Source organism: Eubalaena glacialis, chromosome 6 (genome assembly GCF_028564815.1).
Source record: "Eubalaena glacialis isolate mEubGla1 chromosome 6, mEubGla1.1.hap2.+ XY, whole genome shotgun sequence".
Taxonomy (NCBI): domain Eukaryota; kingdom Metazoa; phylum Chordata; class Mammalia; order Artiodactyla; family Balaenidae; genus Eubalaena; species Eubalaena glacialis.
In genome coordinates, this window is record NC_083721.1 from 74,209,393 (window position 1) to 74,228,916 (window position 19,524).

The window sequence follows — 19,524 nt, forward strand, 5'->3', positions numbered from 1 at the left end:
GGAGCAACTAAGCCCGTGTGCCACAACTACCAAGCCTGCGCTCTACAGCCCGCGTGCCACAACTACTGAAGCCTGCACGCCTAGAGCCCGTGGTCCGCAACAAGAGAAGCCACCACAATGGGAAGCCCGCACACGGCAATGAACAGTAGCCCCAGCTCGCCGCAACTAGAGAAAGCCTGCGAGCAGCAACGAAGACCCAACGCAGCCAAAAATTAAAACAAGTAAAATAAATAAATTTATTAAAAAAAAAACAAAAACCCAAACCCAAGAAGTGATAACACAGACTCTGCTGATCAGTGACCTGGTTTAATTAAAAATAAGTCCATAGCAGGAAGGTGAGCCATCAATGAAGGCCACCCTGGGCACCATAGAACAGGGGTGTGTGTGTGTGTGTGTGTGTGTGTGTGTAAAAGCACCAGGTGAGACAGACAGGGAACCTGGACCCACCCCTGGGGGAGGAGAGGCCACAGTGCCTGTCCTACGTATCATGGCTCCTGCCAAGAATGTCCCATCAACATGGGTCCCACCCCAGGCAAGACCAGGCGGACCCAAACCACAAACAAATTACCTCTTAGCCAATGAGCACCTCCACACAAGTTTGTCCTAAGATAAGCTGGAGAAACCTCAAATGGAAATCTCCAGAACGTTGCCACCCCCTCCACTCAGCCCTGAATCACTGGCTGCAGGCTGCACACAGCAGCACCAAGGACATGCAAAGAGGTGCATGGTGGGCACATGGTATATATGGCCCAGGTGAGGGTACGGAGCTCATCACAGGATCCTCAGGTAACTGGATCCAGAGCAGCCCCAGAACATAAAATGTGAAATGTTTCTACAGCAGTGGCAGGAACGCACGACTTGGACCTTTATATTTTATATAAAGCAATATAAGCAAAATTGATTTATAAGCAATAAAAGGGTAATTCATGTACCCTCTTTGAGCCAAAAATTCTTCATGTACAAAAGAAAAAGTAAAACTGTCCTTTTTACTCATGAGGCTGGTTTAAGGATCAAATGAGATAAATTTTTTTTTTTTGATGTGGACCATTTCTTTAAAGTCTTTATTGAATTTGTTACAATATTGCTTCTGCTTTATGTTTTGGTTTTTTGGCCCCAAGGCATGTGGGATCTTAGCTGACCAGGGACTGAACCTGCACCCCCTGAATTGGAAGGCGAAGTCTTAACCACTGGACCACCAGGGAAGTCCTGAGGTAAATTTTTTGAACTGATGCTTTGGCTTTAAAATATAAAGGATCTGGATTCTATTTTATAATAAATCTGTTTTTAATATAAAGATGTCTACCTAAAATCGTTGTATAAAATCAATTCCAGAAGGACAGATTCACCATGTTTGCCCTGAGGTTTGTGGGCCCTGCCCACCACTCTGCACCCCAGTTGAGAAGGCCCGAGCCATTCACTGGGCACACGAGTTGAGCTGGGCTGCCTGCTCTGGTTAACGCTCAAACTGGTAGTGGGTCCTCCTGGGATTGGGATAATCCACAAGTGGGTAATCAAGAGGTAATGACACAAGCCCCTCCCCCTCCCTCCCTCCGTCCTCTTCCCTCCCCCCAGGGCTCCCCAGCAGAGGCCAGTGCAAAACTCCTCAGTGTATGTAGATCCTGTCGGAGATCGCTCCGGGCAAGTGGGTCGTGATCCGCATTCGCACCCAACAGTAGTAGTCCATGGGGTGGTAGCGAGTGCAGGGTGTGGGTGACAGCGCTGATGACGGGGGACGTGTCCGTGGAGCCGCTGTTGCAGTAGGTCTCCATCTTCGCGACCCTCTCGTCAAAGTACTTCCTGCCGTAGTCCTTGCACACCCCCTCAGGCAGCTCATCCCACATCTTACTGGCGATGGCCTGGATGCGCTCAGCTCCGTAGAGGCTGGTGGTGGCGTTGAAGTTGCCGGGTTCCACCACGCCGACCTTCCCTCCCAGTGGGTGCACCTCGTAGCGCAGGCAGTCAGAGAAAGCCTCCACCCCAAACCTGGTGATGCAGTATGGGGGGCCGGCCGCGTGGGCCATGCGGCCCAGCCTGCTGCTGATGCTGACCACGCAGCCTGCGGAGGAAGACAGCAAAGTCCTGCTCACGGAACAATACCTGCAGAGGGTCTGGGGCCTGGCACGTTTCTGGAGGTCTGGCCAGAACCCGGCCTCCTGGCCCCTGGCAGCTATTTTGCGGCCTGTCAGGCTGGGGCTCCGCCTTCTGAACCAGCCAGGGTCAGGGGGCCCCCTCGTTTATAATGAAGGCCAGCTCAGGCCCACACATCATCATCAGCATCTCTGCTATTTCCTGGGTAGCTGGCTGTTCCCAAGCAGGACAGGGGAGGAGGAAAGAGTGGAAAGCAGGCCTACACAGCAGGAGGGCACAGTAAAATGAGCAACACACAACAAGCTCTGTCTCGCCTGCCATGTTCTCCTATTGCCAATAACCCCAAATTGTTATCACCTGGTCGGGCTCTGTCACCAAGCAGGCAGGGGCAGGGCTCTGAACCTGACTTCAGATCTAAGACATGTGGACAGAGTCTCAGGCACTGGGAGAGAGTGGGGAGCTGGAGAAGCTCTCCCATAGGCCCAGCCTGGGGGTGCTAGGAGCTGACCACAGCCTCTGCCAGCCGTGGGGCAGTGGATGGAGGAGGAGCCATCCAGCCTGCCCGGTAAGCCCAGGCAGACTTGAGACCCACTCGCCCTGGGTGTGCACCCAGGAAGTTAAGGCACAGCCCCACCTGGGCACTGTGAGGAGACACCTTTCAGAAACCTCTGTGTTGGAAGTTGCTGAAGGATTGGGGTTTTCTTCCAAAACCCTACAGCTGCTCTCTGGGTTCCTCCTGTCATTGCTGGGACACTGGGATGGATGGTATGGATCTTCCCCTTTTTGCCATAATTGTTTGCTACTATAGGGAGAAAATCTGAGTCAGTGACTTCTTAGGTGGTTTGCTTACGTTTGGCTACCTAACATGGTTTGGGCGTTTGTTTTGGCAATTTCTAATCTTATTACTGTTATTATTTTCACCTACTACCACAATTGTCTCATTGTCTAACTATGGCATAGTAACCCATAGAATGGATATACCAACATTTACTTAACCACACCCCTCTCCATACCTGATGTGTATACACGGCTCTGTGCACAAAGGTGGTTATTTGTCTAGATTAGGTTCCCAGACTGGGATTACAACTGTAATCTTTTAGACTTTGGTGCAGACTGCTGACCTCTTACCTGCTCTACTTTCTGAAAATCACACATCCCCTTCTGCCCCCCGGTCCAGGGCACCCCTGCTGGCCACCATCCACGGCCCCGTGTGGCCCCTGGGGGTCATGCACTCAGCCAGTGAGGGCAGTGGATGTTGAGTCTGCTGAGACCTATTTCCATTCTGAGCAAAGATGAAAAGGTAGAGCAGGCCCAGGGGGCAGGAAGAAGGTCCCTTTCCAACTCACCTGTGGCCCTCTGGATGAGGGGGAGAAAGGATTTTGTCCCCCGCACTGTGCCCCAGAGGTTTACTTCTGCCACCTCCTTGTAGGTCTCCATGCTGGTGAACTCCACATCCCCCGAACATTGAGATGCCCGCATTGTTAACCAGGCCCTACAAGCCTGGACAGGAGGCGACAGAACCGCACTCATCACAGGGCTCAGCCTCCGATATCACCCATCAGCCTGCAGGCCATTCCCCTCCTCACTTTCATTCCTTTTCTCCATAACTTGCCAGCTTCTTGTCCAAGGCTCTCGGGACACGTTCTAGAGTCACCCAGGAATGACAGGAGATGGTGAGGCCTAAGCTGCTGGCTGTGACCCTCCCTTCAGTCTCGTGTCCAATTCTCATCTCACTTCTGCCTGCAGCGACTCTCTGACCCATCATGACCCAGACCTCCCCCAGCCTGGAGCCCCACCTCACCTCACTCATTTCTACCCTATTCCCTCCAGTCTCGTCCCGCTCCCTGCACCTGGGCACCTGTTTATTCATTCCTGCGTCTGAGCCTTCGCTTGTATTCTCCCTCTTGCCAGAAATCAGGGGAACCTCAGGAGTCTTCCAGGCCAAGCCCTCTCTGGAGGACCAGAGAGGGGACGCAGCGTCCAAGGTCACACAGCAAGTTAGAGGCTCAGCCAAGCCTTGATGTCGGGTGGGGGCCCCAGTCCAGCTCCACTCCAAGACCCTCCTAACCACTACTCCATCCTCTGTGAACCATGCACTATTGGCTGGGTGTCATGTGGTGAGCCCCTGGCACCTGGTAAGCTGTTCATCAATGTGAACAGTGGACACACCTGGTCTTTGCAGGTAGCACACACCCCTCAGCTTTGTGTGGTCCCACGGGGCTTAGTACAGGGTCAGAGCAAACATACTCTCTCTGAGTGTACTTGGGTTGACTGTTTCTGCAAGGCCAGCTAAGGGCCAGATAAGTAGACTCAGAGAACTGGGTGCTAGAAGGATCACTGGAGTCCGTTTAGCCTGACTACTACTCTCACAGCTAGGGAAACAGAGGACCCAAGGGGGAAGCCTGGCTCCGGTGTGACCAGTGAGGCTGAGGCAGAGGCAGAGCTGAACCGGGGGACGGGGCAATGAGGAGGCAGCCCTGTGCTGCAGGGCCCCCTCTGAGCTGTCCTTTGGGTGCAAGGACTGGATGTGCTGGAGCCTCAGGACGGCGGGGCCCTGCCTCTTCTTTGTGGAATCCCTCAGGATTTAGTCTCCCGTGGCCATGAAAGTGCTCCTTGCCAAGGCGTAGCCTCAGGGCAGAGCTGCCTCCTGGGGGCCTGACCCCTGCCTGTGGGAACTCTGGCCCTGCTTCACCCCTAGTTAATCATGGAAATGAGTTTGTGTAAATGACAGAGTAATTGGTCTCTCGCTGCTTTCCTTAGTGTTACCCAAATTAAAGCTTCGTCAACTGACCTCTGGTGCCTTCTCCTTCAATTATGGAGAATTAAGGTCATTTATTAGAGGAAGGAAATTGCCGGTTAACAAAGCGCTCATGACGCGCTCACCCCCACTCCCCATGGCGGCCAAGCCTCTCCCCGCTCAGCTGTCACGGGTGACCTCACGCAGCCACTCCCCCCCACCCCCCCCCGCGGACTTTCCCCTGGAAGTCTTTGCCCCACTCCTCTCACCAGCAGGAGCAGGAGGCCTCTCACCAGTCGTCAAGGCTGCCACTTCACCCTCCACCTTCCACACCGTCAGCCATCCACCCTTCTCTCTTATGCAACTTCCACTCCTCCCTTGCCCCTGGCTCCCTCCCTTCAACGCTGTACACGGCAGATGCTCAGTAAATGTTTGTCAGGTGAATGACTGTCTGTAAATACCATGTCCCCATATCCTAAAGAACTTTTTCTTAATCATACTACCCCCTCACACCACCGTCTTGCTCTCCTCCCCTCCACGGCCAGTCTTCTGAGAACACAAGCTACACTCTCCAGTTTCCCATTTCCCTGCCATTTTGGGTCCCAGCCCCATGCGGCTCCAGGGTGTCCAGGGCGGCCCATGCTAAGGACGCCTCCCTCATCCCTCACCCCCACCATCTCCACTGGCCTCAGCCTCTCCCCCTGCACCTGGTGTAAGCACCACTTATGGATCCTGACCCTCACTCCTCCCTTCGCATTAATGATACCCAAGCATCTCCTCCATCTTCCCTGACCCCTTTCTTCCACCTCTCCCCCAATGTCCTGTCCTAGTGCACCTTCCCTCAAATGACACTCAATGCTTAGGCAGCCTCATCTTCTTTATGTTCATGGAAATTTCCAGCTGCTTTGTGTTTGATTCATATGGCACAGTATCACACAACATAAAGTACATACAGTCCTTTTATCCAGCTAAAAATTAATTACATCTGACACCGATAACGAAAAAAGTTTAACTGAACTTGACCTGTGGAAGCACACTGTTCCAGGATCACAGCTCTGACGACATGATAAGTAGCAACAGTCTGTGGGTGCAGGAGCTCGCTGGAGTCCTCAGCCAGCATTCTGAATAAACTCATGACATTCCTGCTGGTCTGGGTGACAGCTGTTTTCCTGCAACAGCCCCATCGCCACCTCCGAGTAACTGTTCCAATGTACCCCTGGGGAGTCATGGCTCTCTCCCAACCCCACCTCCTCCTCCCGACCATCACTTTTACCTGAATGTCCCACAGGTCCCCAACTCATCCTAACCAACCAACACACCAAGTGCCCAGTGGCCCAAGCCTGCTCTTCTTCCTTGCTAATAGTTTCACTGTCATCTTCAACTCCTCCAGCCCCTTCATTTCTTCCCCATCTAATGAGTCAAGAGTACTATTAATATTACTGAGAAAGATCAAAAGGACAGCTGCCAGGCCCTGAACTAAGCACTTTGCATCCATTCATTCACCTGATCCTCACAACCAACCTATAAAAAAGTACGATAGATACTAAATTGTTCCATATCTGGATGAGGCAACTGAGGCTCAGAGAGGTTAAGCACCTTGCTCAGTGTCACCCAGCTAACCAGTGGACAGGAGGGCATTAGGACCCAGGTCTGTGTGAGGACACAGCCCTTGCACTTAACCCTGTGCTGCTGTTGCCTTCCTTTGCTGCGTCATTAGAATCGGTGCCTTCTTTCCTGTGTCTACAGCATTAGTTTGGGTCCTTGTTGCCTCCCTCCTACGTTGTTGGAGAAGCCCTCTCAGGTCTCCCTGTCACAGTCTCTTTCCTCCTCCTCCATCCTGATCTGACCCCCTCCGGCAGACTCTCCTCCTCGGTCAACCACTTCCTGCTCCTATGCTTCCCTTCCGGAGTGGGGCGTGCGAGGCCTCCTTTCCCATGCTTCTCACCCACTCCCCACCAAGGACTCTGCCCTCTCTGAGCCTGAACAGCCTGCCACTCCTCTGACGTCACGGCCCCTCCTGCCTCCGCTGCTTCCTGGCTCTGCTCAGCTCCCCTGCCCCTCAGCCTGAGAGCAGCTTTAGTTGAAATGCCCCTGCCGTGGTCAGATTGACATGTGAGCCTCACAGATGGACAAGCTGAGACCCCCCACAGGTGAAGGGACAAGCCCAAGATCACACTTCTAGTAAGAGGCTAAGCCCAGAGTAACTCCAGTCTTCTCACTCCCAGACCAAGAGTGCTCCAGATGTAGGGTCTTCCCTGTCCATGGCATAATGTCTCCAGTGCTATAACTGTTCTTCATAGGTCCCACCGTGAAGCCACTGACTTCCACTTGGCTCGTGCCCAACTACAAACTTCTCCTCCCAGCTCATACCCTTTCGGGCGCTCAGCACACTACCAAGTATACAGCAGGCACTCAATAAATGTTTACTTAATGCAAGATAAGGGATGGTTTCAAGATCAGGCCAGGCCCACAGCCTGCTGGTTGGTCTACTCACTTGGCCTTTCCCTGCAGTGGGGAGGAGAGGGCTGGTTACAGGCTCTGGATGTCCAGTCCCTCAGAGCCCTGCTGGGGAGCAGAGGGGCTCATGGCAGATGGCTCACCAGCTCTACTCTGACAATCCCCTTCATCTCACCACCATGGCTGGCTCCCCTGGCTTTGGCAGCAACTGTTCCACAGAGCCAGGGTGAAAGGCGTCAAACTCGCCATCAAAATGTGCCCTCCATGGTGGGGGCAATGGGGGTGGGGAGAATGCACTTGTCTCCCTGAAGGTTCCTGCTGGGGTCGATGGGTGGAGTATGAGTCAGAGTGGCCACCAGCTTAGGAAAGGCATCTGGTCTGAAAGCTCAGGGAGGGCACCACCTGGAGGTCAAAGACAGTATTGCCTGAGAAGGCGGGAATTTGCACTGTTTTACCAGGAAAAAGATAGTTGGTTGGTGGGGGGGGGGGGCAGGAAGGGAGAGAAAGAGGGAGGGAGAGACATGTGCAACCACATATCTGACAGATTTATTTTCTTTTTCAGACCTAAAAATCTTCACATCTTTCTTCCAAAAAATGCAGTATTGGTTAAGTAAGGTCATGGTGAGTGGTTTCACAACCCTTCCTGAAATGCATCAAGCAGAAAAAAGCAGCAGGGAAAGGTTTGTGTGCAGGGTGGTGCTGGGGTTTGAGCCCAATCCAAGGGCAGGGGGTGAGTGTTTCCCCCTGCAACCCAGGGTCCTCCCCGCCTTGCCCAGTTAGGCTAACTGGCCAGACTAGTACAGGGAATGGAGGTGATTCTGCCCTGGTGGCAGAGGACAACAAGGACCAGGGTCTGTGTACTCAGGTGCATCCCTTAAGAGGTGCCCAGTTGTTCCAGCTACAGTTGGAAATAAGGGCATCGCCACCTGTCCTGACCTGCTCAGGTTAATGCAATGAGGAGACTGCTTTTTAAAAAACCTGTTATATGACAAAGCTCTATGCAAATTCAGGTATTATTAATCAGGAGAAAAGTGTCATTCGCCCAGCAAACATTTCTTGGGCCTCTGTCATGTTCCAGCACTGTGCTAAGAACACAGACACAAAAATAAATAACTCAGCCTCTGTTCTCAAAGAGTCAAGTTTTAGGGACGGAGGCAGATGGGTAAGTAAACAATACAGGGTGACTTTGCTGTATGAAAGCTTGTGGGAGGTGGGAGGCTGCACAGAAGGTGGGGTGGGCAGGGAAGAGCCTCCAAAGGCAGTGCCAGCTGAGGACATTAACCAGAGGGGGCCTGGGGATGGGGCACTTCAGGAGGAGGGGCACTACGGTCCTGCCGTAAGCCACTGCAGGCAGAGCAGAGGCAGAGGAAGTGCTGGGACATGAGGCTGGAGAGGTGGGCAGGGGTCTGCTTGGGGGCAGGGGTGAGCTGCTGGAGGATTTGAATAAACTAGACATCATTTATTGTTTACTGTGCTTCCCACTGTGCTAAGCATTTGACATGCATTATCTCATTAGTCCTCACGTCCTAAGCAGGTTGTATTACCATATTTCTTGTATTCTATGACACATACTTTTTTCACCATAGGGATGAGCTACGATCGATGTGAAAATTAAACACTGTCAGTCATAATTTAATTGGTAGTGACTTTTCTCAGTGGTCTACAGAACAGTGATGCATCTTATGAGAGGAAAGGAGTAGCTGCCAGAGGATGAAGTGATGGAGAAATGCCCACTCTCAGCCGAGGGCTTGCCTGGGCTACATCTGGTACTGAAACAAACATCCCCAGTAAGGCCAGAGCGGGAAGCACGAGGATGGTCAGCATACATCAGCAGTGGAAAGTTCTCTACAGGTTGGGCTGTCAGTGGTTTGAACCAGGAGGACCCTAACCCCAGGTTCTCCAGGGAGCCTCCCCAGTGGCCCTGGAAGAAGCAGCACGGTGTGGCACCAGGAATGCCAGCCACATCCAGAGTCACCTCTGCACAGAGCAGCCAGGTGTGAGGCTCAGTCCACGCTGAACCCCCCTGGTATGCCAGTCTTCCCAAATGGCATGGTGTTCCAGCTATGGGGGAGCAGACAAGCCTGGAGCTCCTGCTGCCGTCCCCACAGAGGGCTCCACCAGAGAAGAGCTCCCTGGACGCCATCTTCAAGTCCAGAGGCTGGAGGGGCTGGTGCCCACAGACACCTCTCTTTCCCACAGACAGCACATGGACATTAGGAAAACACATATCTTGTTTTAATTCAGTCTTCATATCGTGGTTCCTCAAATGCCCCTTGGGGTAGAGCCCGCATGGCCTGAGTCTCCGAGGGATGCTGATGTCTACTCCCGATAGCATGGATTCCAGCTGCTATCAAGAGCTGAGTGACGTTTCCTCCTCTGGACTTTGTTAACCCTGCTGCCATCTGGCAGCAGCTCTCGGGACCCACGCCAGACCTCTCCTGTGCCTCTAGCCAGCATCAAGCCAATGCCCCTGCAGTTCCCAGGGGAAGCCCCTCACTCTAGGCCAGGGTACCGTCAGGAACTTAAGTTTGGCAGCTTGGCAGCTAAGAGCCTTCTCACAGAGGAAACCGGGGGTTAATCTCACAGCCCACAACTTCAGGCTCAGCATTCAGGCCCCAGGAGAGAAACCCCACCCTCCTACCTTCTCCTGACAGACCTCCCAGGAGCCCTCATCTGCCTCTGAGCAGCCTGCATGTCTTGCTGTCAGTTTGCCTCCAGCTGTTCAAAGGAAACTTTTCCCAACCCCCCTCAGCCCGCAGCCTGCAGACTATGGCAGTCTGTCCCCCTCTGGATCCACCTGTCCCGGGGCCCAGGCTGCACTGCCCGGGCCACACTGCCTCCCTGGCTCCAGGGTTTCTGTCTTTGTCCATGTCTGTCTTGCTGCTCAGGGACAAGCATTCGGTCCTACTGTGCTGGTGCCTGTGTAACCGGTTTATTGATAAACCCACTTCTTTCACTATCCCTTTAAACTTCATCTGTAAGCTATTTTACCACCCCTGGATGAAATTTCAGGCAAGTCTTGTAGCTTTTCCACTCATTCTCAGATAACAGAGAACCTCTTTGTTTTGGCAGGGAGTCCAGTTCAGTCTACTAATCAAATAACTCCTATCCAGTCTGGCTTGAATACCCAAACTCTCAAACTTATATCCAGTTTAGATAACCAGTTTGGATCTAGAGACTGTCATACAGAGTGAAGTAAGTCAGAAAGAGAAAAACAAATATCGTATATTAACGCATATATGTGGAACCTAGAAAAATGGTACAGATGAACCGGTTTGCAGGGTGGAAATAGAGACACAGATGTAGAGAACAAACGTATGGACACCAAGGGGGGAAAGTGGCAGGGGGTGGGGGTGGTGGTGTGATGAATTGGGAGATTGGGATTGACATGTATACACTGATATGTATAGAATGGATGACTAATAAGAACCTGCTGTATAAAAAAATAAAAAAAATTAAATTAAATTTAAAAAAACCCAACTTATATCCAGTTTAGAGCCTGCCCTGACCCAGGCCTGGCAGGGCTGTGGGAAGTGGGAGTGGGGTGCCAGGTAGCAGGGCTGGAGGCTGGCCTTCTCACTATTTTCTAGTTTGTCCTCCTCTCCTATTCCTTAATCTCTGACCCTTCCAGGGCTGGATGCAGGGGTTGGCTAATGAAAGGGCAAGATGTAGTCTTCTAAGGGTGGTGCCATTGTTGTCTGCTCTTGGAGCCCTGGGACGGCAGATGCACAAGAGCTGGTCTTCCCTTCTTGGGACACTTTTGTGGTTTCCACAGAGATCCTTCCACTGGACCATTCCCTCCTCTATCTGGGCATCTCCTCCCTCAGCCTGGGCTTCAGTGGGACACCCTTCTGGCTGAGTCACACACCCTCCTAGAAGTCTCACTGCACAGGTGCCCTTAAGATGACTCCAGGCAGCTCTCCCATTGTCCATATCAAGTCCAGGCGGCAGTGTCCTGCCTGGGTAGAAGGACAGCCCTCTCTCTAGGGGCTCTCTTTGCTCTGCTTCCAGATGAGCCACTCCACCCTCATTTGGGGGCTTTTAGACTTCTTTTGGTAAACACTAACACACCATTTTGTGACCTCCAAACTCCAAGGCACAAAATGTAGTTTCTCCAAGTAAGTTCTCTTGAAGCCCACCTCATTTTAGTTGAGACCAGAAGGAAAATAGCACAGCACCCTAACTACCCTTTCCAACCTTTCAACCTCTTCTACCTCAATTTATTACAACATCAAGGCAGGTCATGGGCTAATCCCAGCAGAAAGGCTTCACAGTCTCTCAGCATTTATTGTTAGGCGGTCTAGCACCTCAAGGCAGAATGCGAGGACACTCAGCACATATTATATGTGAGCATCTATCACATGTATTAGAAACATGGTGACAAGAGGAATAAGTCTGGGGTGTTGTAATATTACAGGATGAGCCAAAGGAGGAGCCAGCAAAGGAGATGGAGAAAAACCAAGAGTGCAGGTGTCCACAAAGTCAAGAAACAAAGTGTGAGAACACCCACTGAACGCTGGCAGAAGACGTCAGACCTCCCAAAAGGCAAGAAAATCCCCACGTACTTGGCCGTGTGGATGAAAGGCTCTTGGTGCTCCAGCCAGGCATCAGGGCTGTGCCTCTGAGGTGGGAGAGCCAACTTCAGGACACTGGTCCACAAGAGACCTCCCAGCTCCACGTAATACCAAACGGCAAAAATCTCTCAGAGATCTCCATCTCAACATCAAGACCCAGCTTCACTCAACGACCAGCAAGCTACAGTGCAGGACACCCTATGCCAAACAACTAGCAAGACAGGAACACAGCCCCATCCATTAACAGAGAGACTGCCTAAAATCATAATAAGGCCACAGACACCCCAAAACACACCACCAGACGTGGACGAGCCCACCAGAAAGACAACATCCAGCCTCATCCACCAGAACACAGGCACTAGTTCCCTCCACCAGGAAACCTACACAACCCACTGAACCAACCTTAGCCACTGGGGACAGATACCAAAAACAACGGGAACCACGAACCTGCAGCCTGTGAAAAGGAGACCCCAAACACAGCAAGATAAGCAAAATGAGAAGACAGAAAAACACACAGCAGATGAAGGAGCAGGGTCAAAACACACCAGACCTAACAAATGAAGAGGAAATAGGTAGTCTACCTGAAAAAGAATTCAGAATAATGATAGTAAGGATGATCCAAAATCTTGGAAATAGAATAGACAAAATGCAAGAAACATTGAACAAGGACGTAGAAGAACTAAAGAGGAACCAAGCAACGATGAAAAGCACAATAAATGAAATTAAAAATACTCTAGATGGGATCAATAGCAGAATAACTGAGGCAGAAGAACGGATAAGTGACCTGGAAGATAAAATGGTGGAAATAACTACTGCAGAGCAGAATAAAGAAAAAAGAATGAAAAGAACTGAGGACAGTCTCAGAGACCTCTGGGACAACATTAAACGCACCAACATTCGAATTATAGGGGTCCCAGAAGAAGAAGAGAAAAAGAAAGGGACTGAGAAAATATTTGAAGAGATTATAGTTGAAAACTTCCCTAATATGGGAAAGGAAATAGTTAATCAAGTCCTGGAAGCACAGAGAGTCCCATACAGGATAAATCCAAGGAGAAACACACCAAGACACATATTAATCAAACTATCAAAAATTAAATATAAAGAAAACATATTAAAAGCAGCAAGGGAAAAACAACAAATAACACACAAGGGCATCCCCATAAGGTTAACAGCTGATCTTTCAGCAGAAACTCTGCAAGCCAGAAGGGAGTGGCAGGATATACTTAAAGTGATGAAGGAGAAAAACCTACAACCAAGATTACTCTACCCAGCAAGGATCTCATTCAGATTTGATGGAGAAATTAAAACCTTTACAGACAAGCAAAAGCTGAGAGAGTTCAGCACCACCAAACCAGCTTTACAACAAATGCTAAAGGAACTTCTCTAGGCAAGAAACACAAGAGAAGGAAAACACCTACAATAACAAACCCAAAACATTTAAGAAAATGGGAATAGGAACATACATATCGATAATTACCTTAAATGTAAATGGATTAAATGCTCCCACCAAAAGACACAGACTGGCTGAATGGATACAAAAACAAGACCCATATATATGCTGTCTACAAGAGACCCACTTCAGACCTAGAGACACATACAGACTGAAAGTGAGGGGATGGAAAAAGATATTCCATGCAAATGGAAATCAAAAGAAAGCTGGAGTAGCAATTCTCATATCAGACAAAATAGACTTTAAAATAAAGACTATTACAAGAGACAAAGAAGGACACTATATAATGATCAAGGGATCGATCCAAGAGGAAGGTATAACAATTGTAAATATTTATGCACCCAACATAGGAGCACCACAATACATAAGGCAAATGCTAACAGCCATAAAAGGGGAAATCGACAGCAACACAATCATAGTAGGGGACTTTAACACCCCACTTTCACCAATGGACAGATCATCCAAAATGAAAATAAATAAGGAAACACAAGCCTTAAATGATACGTTAAACAAGATGGACTTAATTGATATTTATAGGACATTCCACCCAAAAACAACAGAATACACATTTTTCTCAAGTGCTCATGGAACATTCTCCAGGATAGATCATATCTTGGGTCACAAATCAAGCCTTGGTAAATTTAAGAAAATTGAAATCGTATCAAGTATCTTTTCCGACCACAACGCTATGAGACTAGATATCAATTACAGGAAAAGATCTGTAAAAAATACAAACACATGGAGGCTACACAATACACTACTTAATAACGAAGTGATCACTGAAGAAATCAAAGGGGAAATCAAAAAATACCTAGAAACAAATGACAATGGAGACACGACGATCCAAAACCTATGGGACGCAGCAAAAGCAGTGCTAAGAGGGAAGTTTATAGCAATACAAGCCTACATCAAGAAACAGGAAACATCTCGAATAAACAACCTAACCTTGCACCTAAAGCAATTAGAGAAAGAAGAACAAAAAAACCCCAAAGCTAGCAGAAGGAAAGAAATCATAAAGATCAGATCAGAAATAAATGAAAAAGAAATGAAGGAAACAATAGCAAAAATCAATGAAACTAAAAGCTGGTTCTTTGAGAAGATAAACAAAATTGATAAACCATTAGCCAGACTCATCAAAAGAAAAAGGGAGAAGACTCAAATTAATAGAATTAGAAATGAAAAAGGAGAAGTAACGACTGACACTGCAGAAATACAAACGATCATGAGAGATTACTACAAGCAACTCTATGCCAATAAAATGGACAACCTGGAAGAAATGGACAGATTCTTAGAAATGCACAACCTGCCAAGACTGAACCAGGAAGAAATAGAAAATATGAACAGACCAATCACAAGCACTGAAATTGAAACTGTGATTAAAAATCTTCCAACACACAAAAGCCCAGGACCAGATGGCTTCACAGGCGAATTCTATCAAACATTTAGAGAAGAGCTAACACCTATCCTTCTCAAACTCTTCCAAAATATTGCAGAGGGAGGAACACTCCCCAACTCATTCTACGAGGCCACCATCACCCTGATACCAAAACCAGACAAAGATGTCACAAAGAAAGAAAACTACAGGCCAATATCACTGATGAACATAGATGCAAAAATCCTCAACAAAATACTAGCAAACAGAATCCAACAGCACATTAAAAGGATTATACACCATGATCAAGTGGGGTTTATCCCAGGAATGCAAGGATTCTTCAATATACGCAAATCAATCAACGTGATACATCATATTAACAAATTGAAGGAGAAAAACCATATGATCATCTCAATAGATGCAGAGAAAGCTTTCGACAAAATTCAACACCCATTTATGATAAAAGTCCTGCAGAAAGTAGGCATAGAGGGAACTTTCCTCAACATAATAAAGGCCGTATATGACAAACCCACAGCCAACATTGTCCTCAATGGTGAAAAACTGAAACCATTTCCACTAAGATCAGGAACAAGACAAGGTTGCCCACTCTCACCACTATTATTCAACATAGTTTTGGAAGTGTTAGCCACAGCAATCAGAGAAGAAAAAGAAATTAAAGGAATCCAAATCGGAAAGAAGAAGTAAAGCTGTCACTGTTTGCAGATGACATGATACTATACATAGAGAATCCAAAAGATGCTACCAGAAAACTACTAGAGCTAATCAATGAATTTGGTAAAGTAGCAGGATACAAAATTAATGCACAGAAATCTCTTGCATTCCTGTATACTAATGATGAAAAATCTGAAAGTGAAATTAAGAAAACACTCCCGTTTACCATTGCAACAAAAAGAATAAAATATCTAGGAATAAACCTACCTAAGGAGACAAAAGACCTGTATGCAGAAAATTATAGGACACTGATGAAAGAAATTAAAGATGATATAAATAGATGGAGAGATATACCATGTTCTTGGATTGGAAGAATCAACATTGTGAAAATGACTCTGCTACCCAAAGCAATCTACAGATTCAATGCAATCCCTATCAAACTACCACTGGCATTTTTCACAGAACTAGAACAAAAAATTTCACAATTTGTATGGAAACACAAAAGACCCCGAATAGCCAAAGCAATCTTGAGAATGAAAAATGGAGCCGGAGGAATCAGGCTCCCTGACTTCAGACTATATTACAAAGCTACAGTAATCAAGACAGTTTGGTACTGGCACAAAAACAGAAATATAGATCAATGGAACAGGATAGAAAGCCCAGAGATAAGCCCACGCACATATGGTCACCTTATCTTTGATAAAGGAGGCAAGCATATACAGTGGAGAAAAGACAGCCTCTTCAATAAGTGGTGCTGGGAAAATTGGACAGGTACATGTAAAAGTATGAAATTAGAACACTCCCTGACACCATACACAAAAATAAACTCAAAATGGATTAAAGACCTAAGTGTAAGGCCAGACACTATCAAACTCTTAGAGGAAAACATAGGCAGAACACTCTATGACATAAATCACAGCAAGATCCTTTTTGACCCAGGTCCTAGAGAAATGGAAATAAAAACACAAATAAACAAATGGGACCTAATGAAACTTAAAAGCTTTTGCACAGCAAAGGAAACCATAAACAAGACCAAAAGACAACCCTCAGAATGGGAGAAAATATTTGCAAATGAAGCAACTGACAAAGGATTAATCTCCAAGATTTACAAGCAGCTCATGCAGCTCAATAACAAAAAAACGAACAACCCAATCCAAAAATGGGCAGAAGACCTAAATAGACATTTCTCCAAAGAAGATATACAGATTGCCAACAGACACATGAAAGAATGCTCAACATCATTAATCATTAGAGAAATGCAAATCAAAACTACAATGAGGTATCATCTCACACCGGTCAGAATGGCCATCATCAAAAAATCTAGAAACAATAAATGCTGGAGAGGGTGTGGAGAAAAGGGAACACTCTTGCACTGTTGGTGGGAATGTAAATTGATACAGCCACTATGGAGAACAGTATGGAGGTTCCTTAAAAAACTAAAAATAGAACTACCATACGACCCAGCAATCCCACTACTGGGCATATACCCTGAGAAAACCATAATTCAGAAAGAGTCATGTACCAAAATATTCATTGCAGCTCTGTTTACAATAGCCAGGACATGGAAGCAACCTAGGTGTCCATCATCGGATGAATGGATAAAGAAGATGTGGCACATATATACAATGGAATATTACTCAGCCATAAAAAGAAATGAAATGGAGGTATTTGTAATGAGGTGGATGGAGTTAGAGTCTGTCATACAGAGTGAAGTAAGTCAGAAAGAGAAAAAGAAATACAGTATGCTAACACATATATATGGAATCTAAGGGAAAAAAAAATTTTAAAAAAAAGGTCATGAAGAACCTAGTGGCAAGATGGGAATAAAGACACAGACCTACTAGAGAATGGACTTGAGGATATGGGGAGGGGGAGGGGTGAGATGTGACAGGGTGAGAGAGTGTCATGGACATATATACACTACCAAATGTGAAATAGATAGCTAGTGGGAAGCAGCCGCATGGCACAGGGAGATCAGCTCGGTGCTTTGTGACCACCTAGAGGGGTGGGATAGGGAGGGTGGGAGGGAGGGAGATGCAAGAGGGATGAGATATGGGAACATATGTATATGTATAACTGATTCACTTTGTTATAAAGCAGAAGCTAACACACCATTGTAAAGCAATTATACTTCAATAAAGATGTTAAAAAAAAAAAAAGAAACAAAGTGTGACAAGCGCGAGTGGTTTGTTTGGTCAAAGCTGCTGACAGGTTGCATATGATAATGGTCTGAGACGTAGCCAATGGATCTGACAAAATAGGGGCTGCTGGCATCCTTGATAAAAGCCGTATCAGAGGCATTCAGAGCCCCTCCTGGTCTGGTCCTGCCTTCCTTTCTCAGCTTCCTCTTCCTCCACAAAGGGCACTAGGCTTCAGCTACCTCAAAGTACCAGTGGTGTCTGGATATGCCACCTCCACCCATCACAGGGAACTCCTGTTCGTCCTTCCAGATGGTGATGAAATGCCATCTTGGCCCACCAAGCCTTGCCTGCGCTCCCAGAGAGGCAATCTGTTCCTCCTCTGATACAAATCTTCCCACTACCACCCCCCATGCTCATTCACACTACGCCCCTCTCACTTACTGGGCTTCAGCCACAGAGGCCTCCTGCTGTTTCTCTAGCCCCCTAGGCACACGCCCTCCTTGGGGGTTTTGGCTTGGCCGTCCGCTTTTCCCACATGCATCTGCATGACTCACTCCCTCACTTCTCAGTGAAGTCCTTCTTCCCTCTTTAAAACCGGGCACCCCTTCCACCACATTCACCCTCCGTCTTCTTTTCCTGCTTTATTTTCCTCCATAGCTTTTATCACCCCACAGAGAAGCAATTTACTTATTTACCTCCCCCCACATAAACTCCACAGAGCAAGAACCTGTCACTGAATTGGTACATGCTGTAGCTCCAACAGAGAATGTTGTTGGATCATAGCAGGTGCTCAATAAACATCTTTTGGTGAATAAACAAATAAACAGAGTGGTAGGAGCAAAAGCCCCATCTAACTAGGTTGGGGAAAAAAATGGAAAGTAAATGAAAATATCTAGTACAAGAAACCCTCTCAGGGTGCTTTTCTATAAAGGGAAGCAGAGAAATGGGGTGGTAGCACACACAGGAAGTGGAGTTGTGTCGTGGTGTGTGTGTGTGCACACACATGTACATGTGCCAAAATGATCTGGTAGAGAGTGAGGGGTTAATGATGTGGGAGGGTGGAGACACCTATCTGGTGGAGCCAAGTCCTTGAGTTGGCCTGAGGCACTGAGATCTGAAGCACAAGAGGAGGGGTAACTAAATAAGAGCAGACAGAGTGTTTGGCAGATGTAGCTAGAATCTATCATGTGGCTTAACATCTCAGAACCAGCTTGGAAGACTAATCTCCCATTTTCAACTCCTGCAGCACTTTATCCATAGTCCCTAATGGCTCTGACCGTTTTCTGGTTTGCATAACTAATTCAGACCTCTAGTGACTTCTGTCCCCTCTAGCTCTTAACCAGAACAGACAGACCATGACACTGTAATAGTCAAGAGGTAGACACCACCAGACATAACCTGGCAGTGATCTTGCCTGGTATTCTCCTCAAAGTATGTGTCACTAACTCATAAAATCACCACTGCAGGAGTGGAAGGACCTAAGATCACCCAGTCGGACCCTCTCATTATAAGTAAGAGCAGACTGGGGCTCGGGGAGGGGAAGTGCTTGCCCAGTTCCCAGGTTAGTGGCTGATCTAAGACTAGCACCAAAGGCCCTGACTCCCTCTGGAAAGCTCCTCTGCAGCATTAAGTCCAGGTGTGCTCCCTGGACTTATATATTTATATATATATATATTATATATATAATATATATGTATATTTTTTTCACATATTTTTTGGAGGTTTATCTTTAAGGTAAATTCCTAGGAATGAGACCTTTGGTCAATAGGTAAAAAACACTTTAAAGAAATCTTAAGCTCTACTGTGGTAGCCACAGTAGACTTCCTTTCAGGACAACCTGCTGTGGGAGCAGCTGACAGAAGGTCTCCAGCTGCCGCAACTTCAGATCCACTGTGGCATGAATGCCATGGCCATGGCCATATGTGCCTGAGTTACTCTCAGCCAATGGCCAAGCATGACAAAGCTACAGGGCCATTCCTGCCTAAGGTAGGTCTCCTCTAATAAATAACCTTTGCTGGGGACGTCCCCATCGT

The 19,524-nt window shown here is 47.7% G+C and overlaps 1 protein-coding gene across 1 annotated transcript; it reads right to left on the minus strand.

Annotated features, from left to right (window-relative positions):
- Positions 1-298: 298 nt before the first annotated feature.
- On the minus strand, positions 299-3,567 carry LOC133092985 (D-beta-hydroxybutyrate dehydrogenase, mitochondrial-like). Its single transcript, XM_061192740.1, is given in 3 exon segments — positions 299-1,706; positions 1,708-2,236; positions 3,435-3,567. Coding segments are annotated over 3 exon segments (765 nt in total). The 3' UTR covers positions 299-1,603.
- Between the last annotated feature and the right edge of the window lie 15,957 nt (positions 3,568-19,524).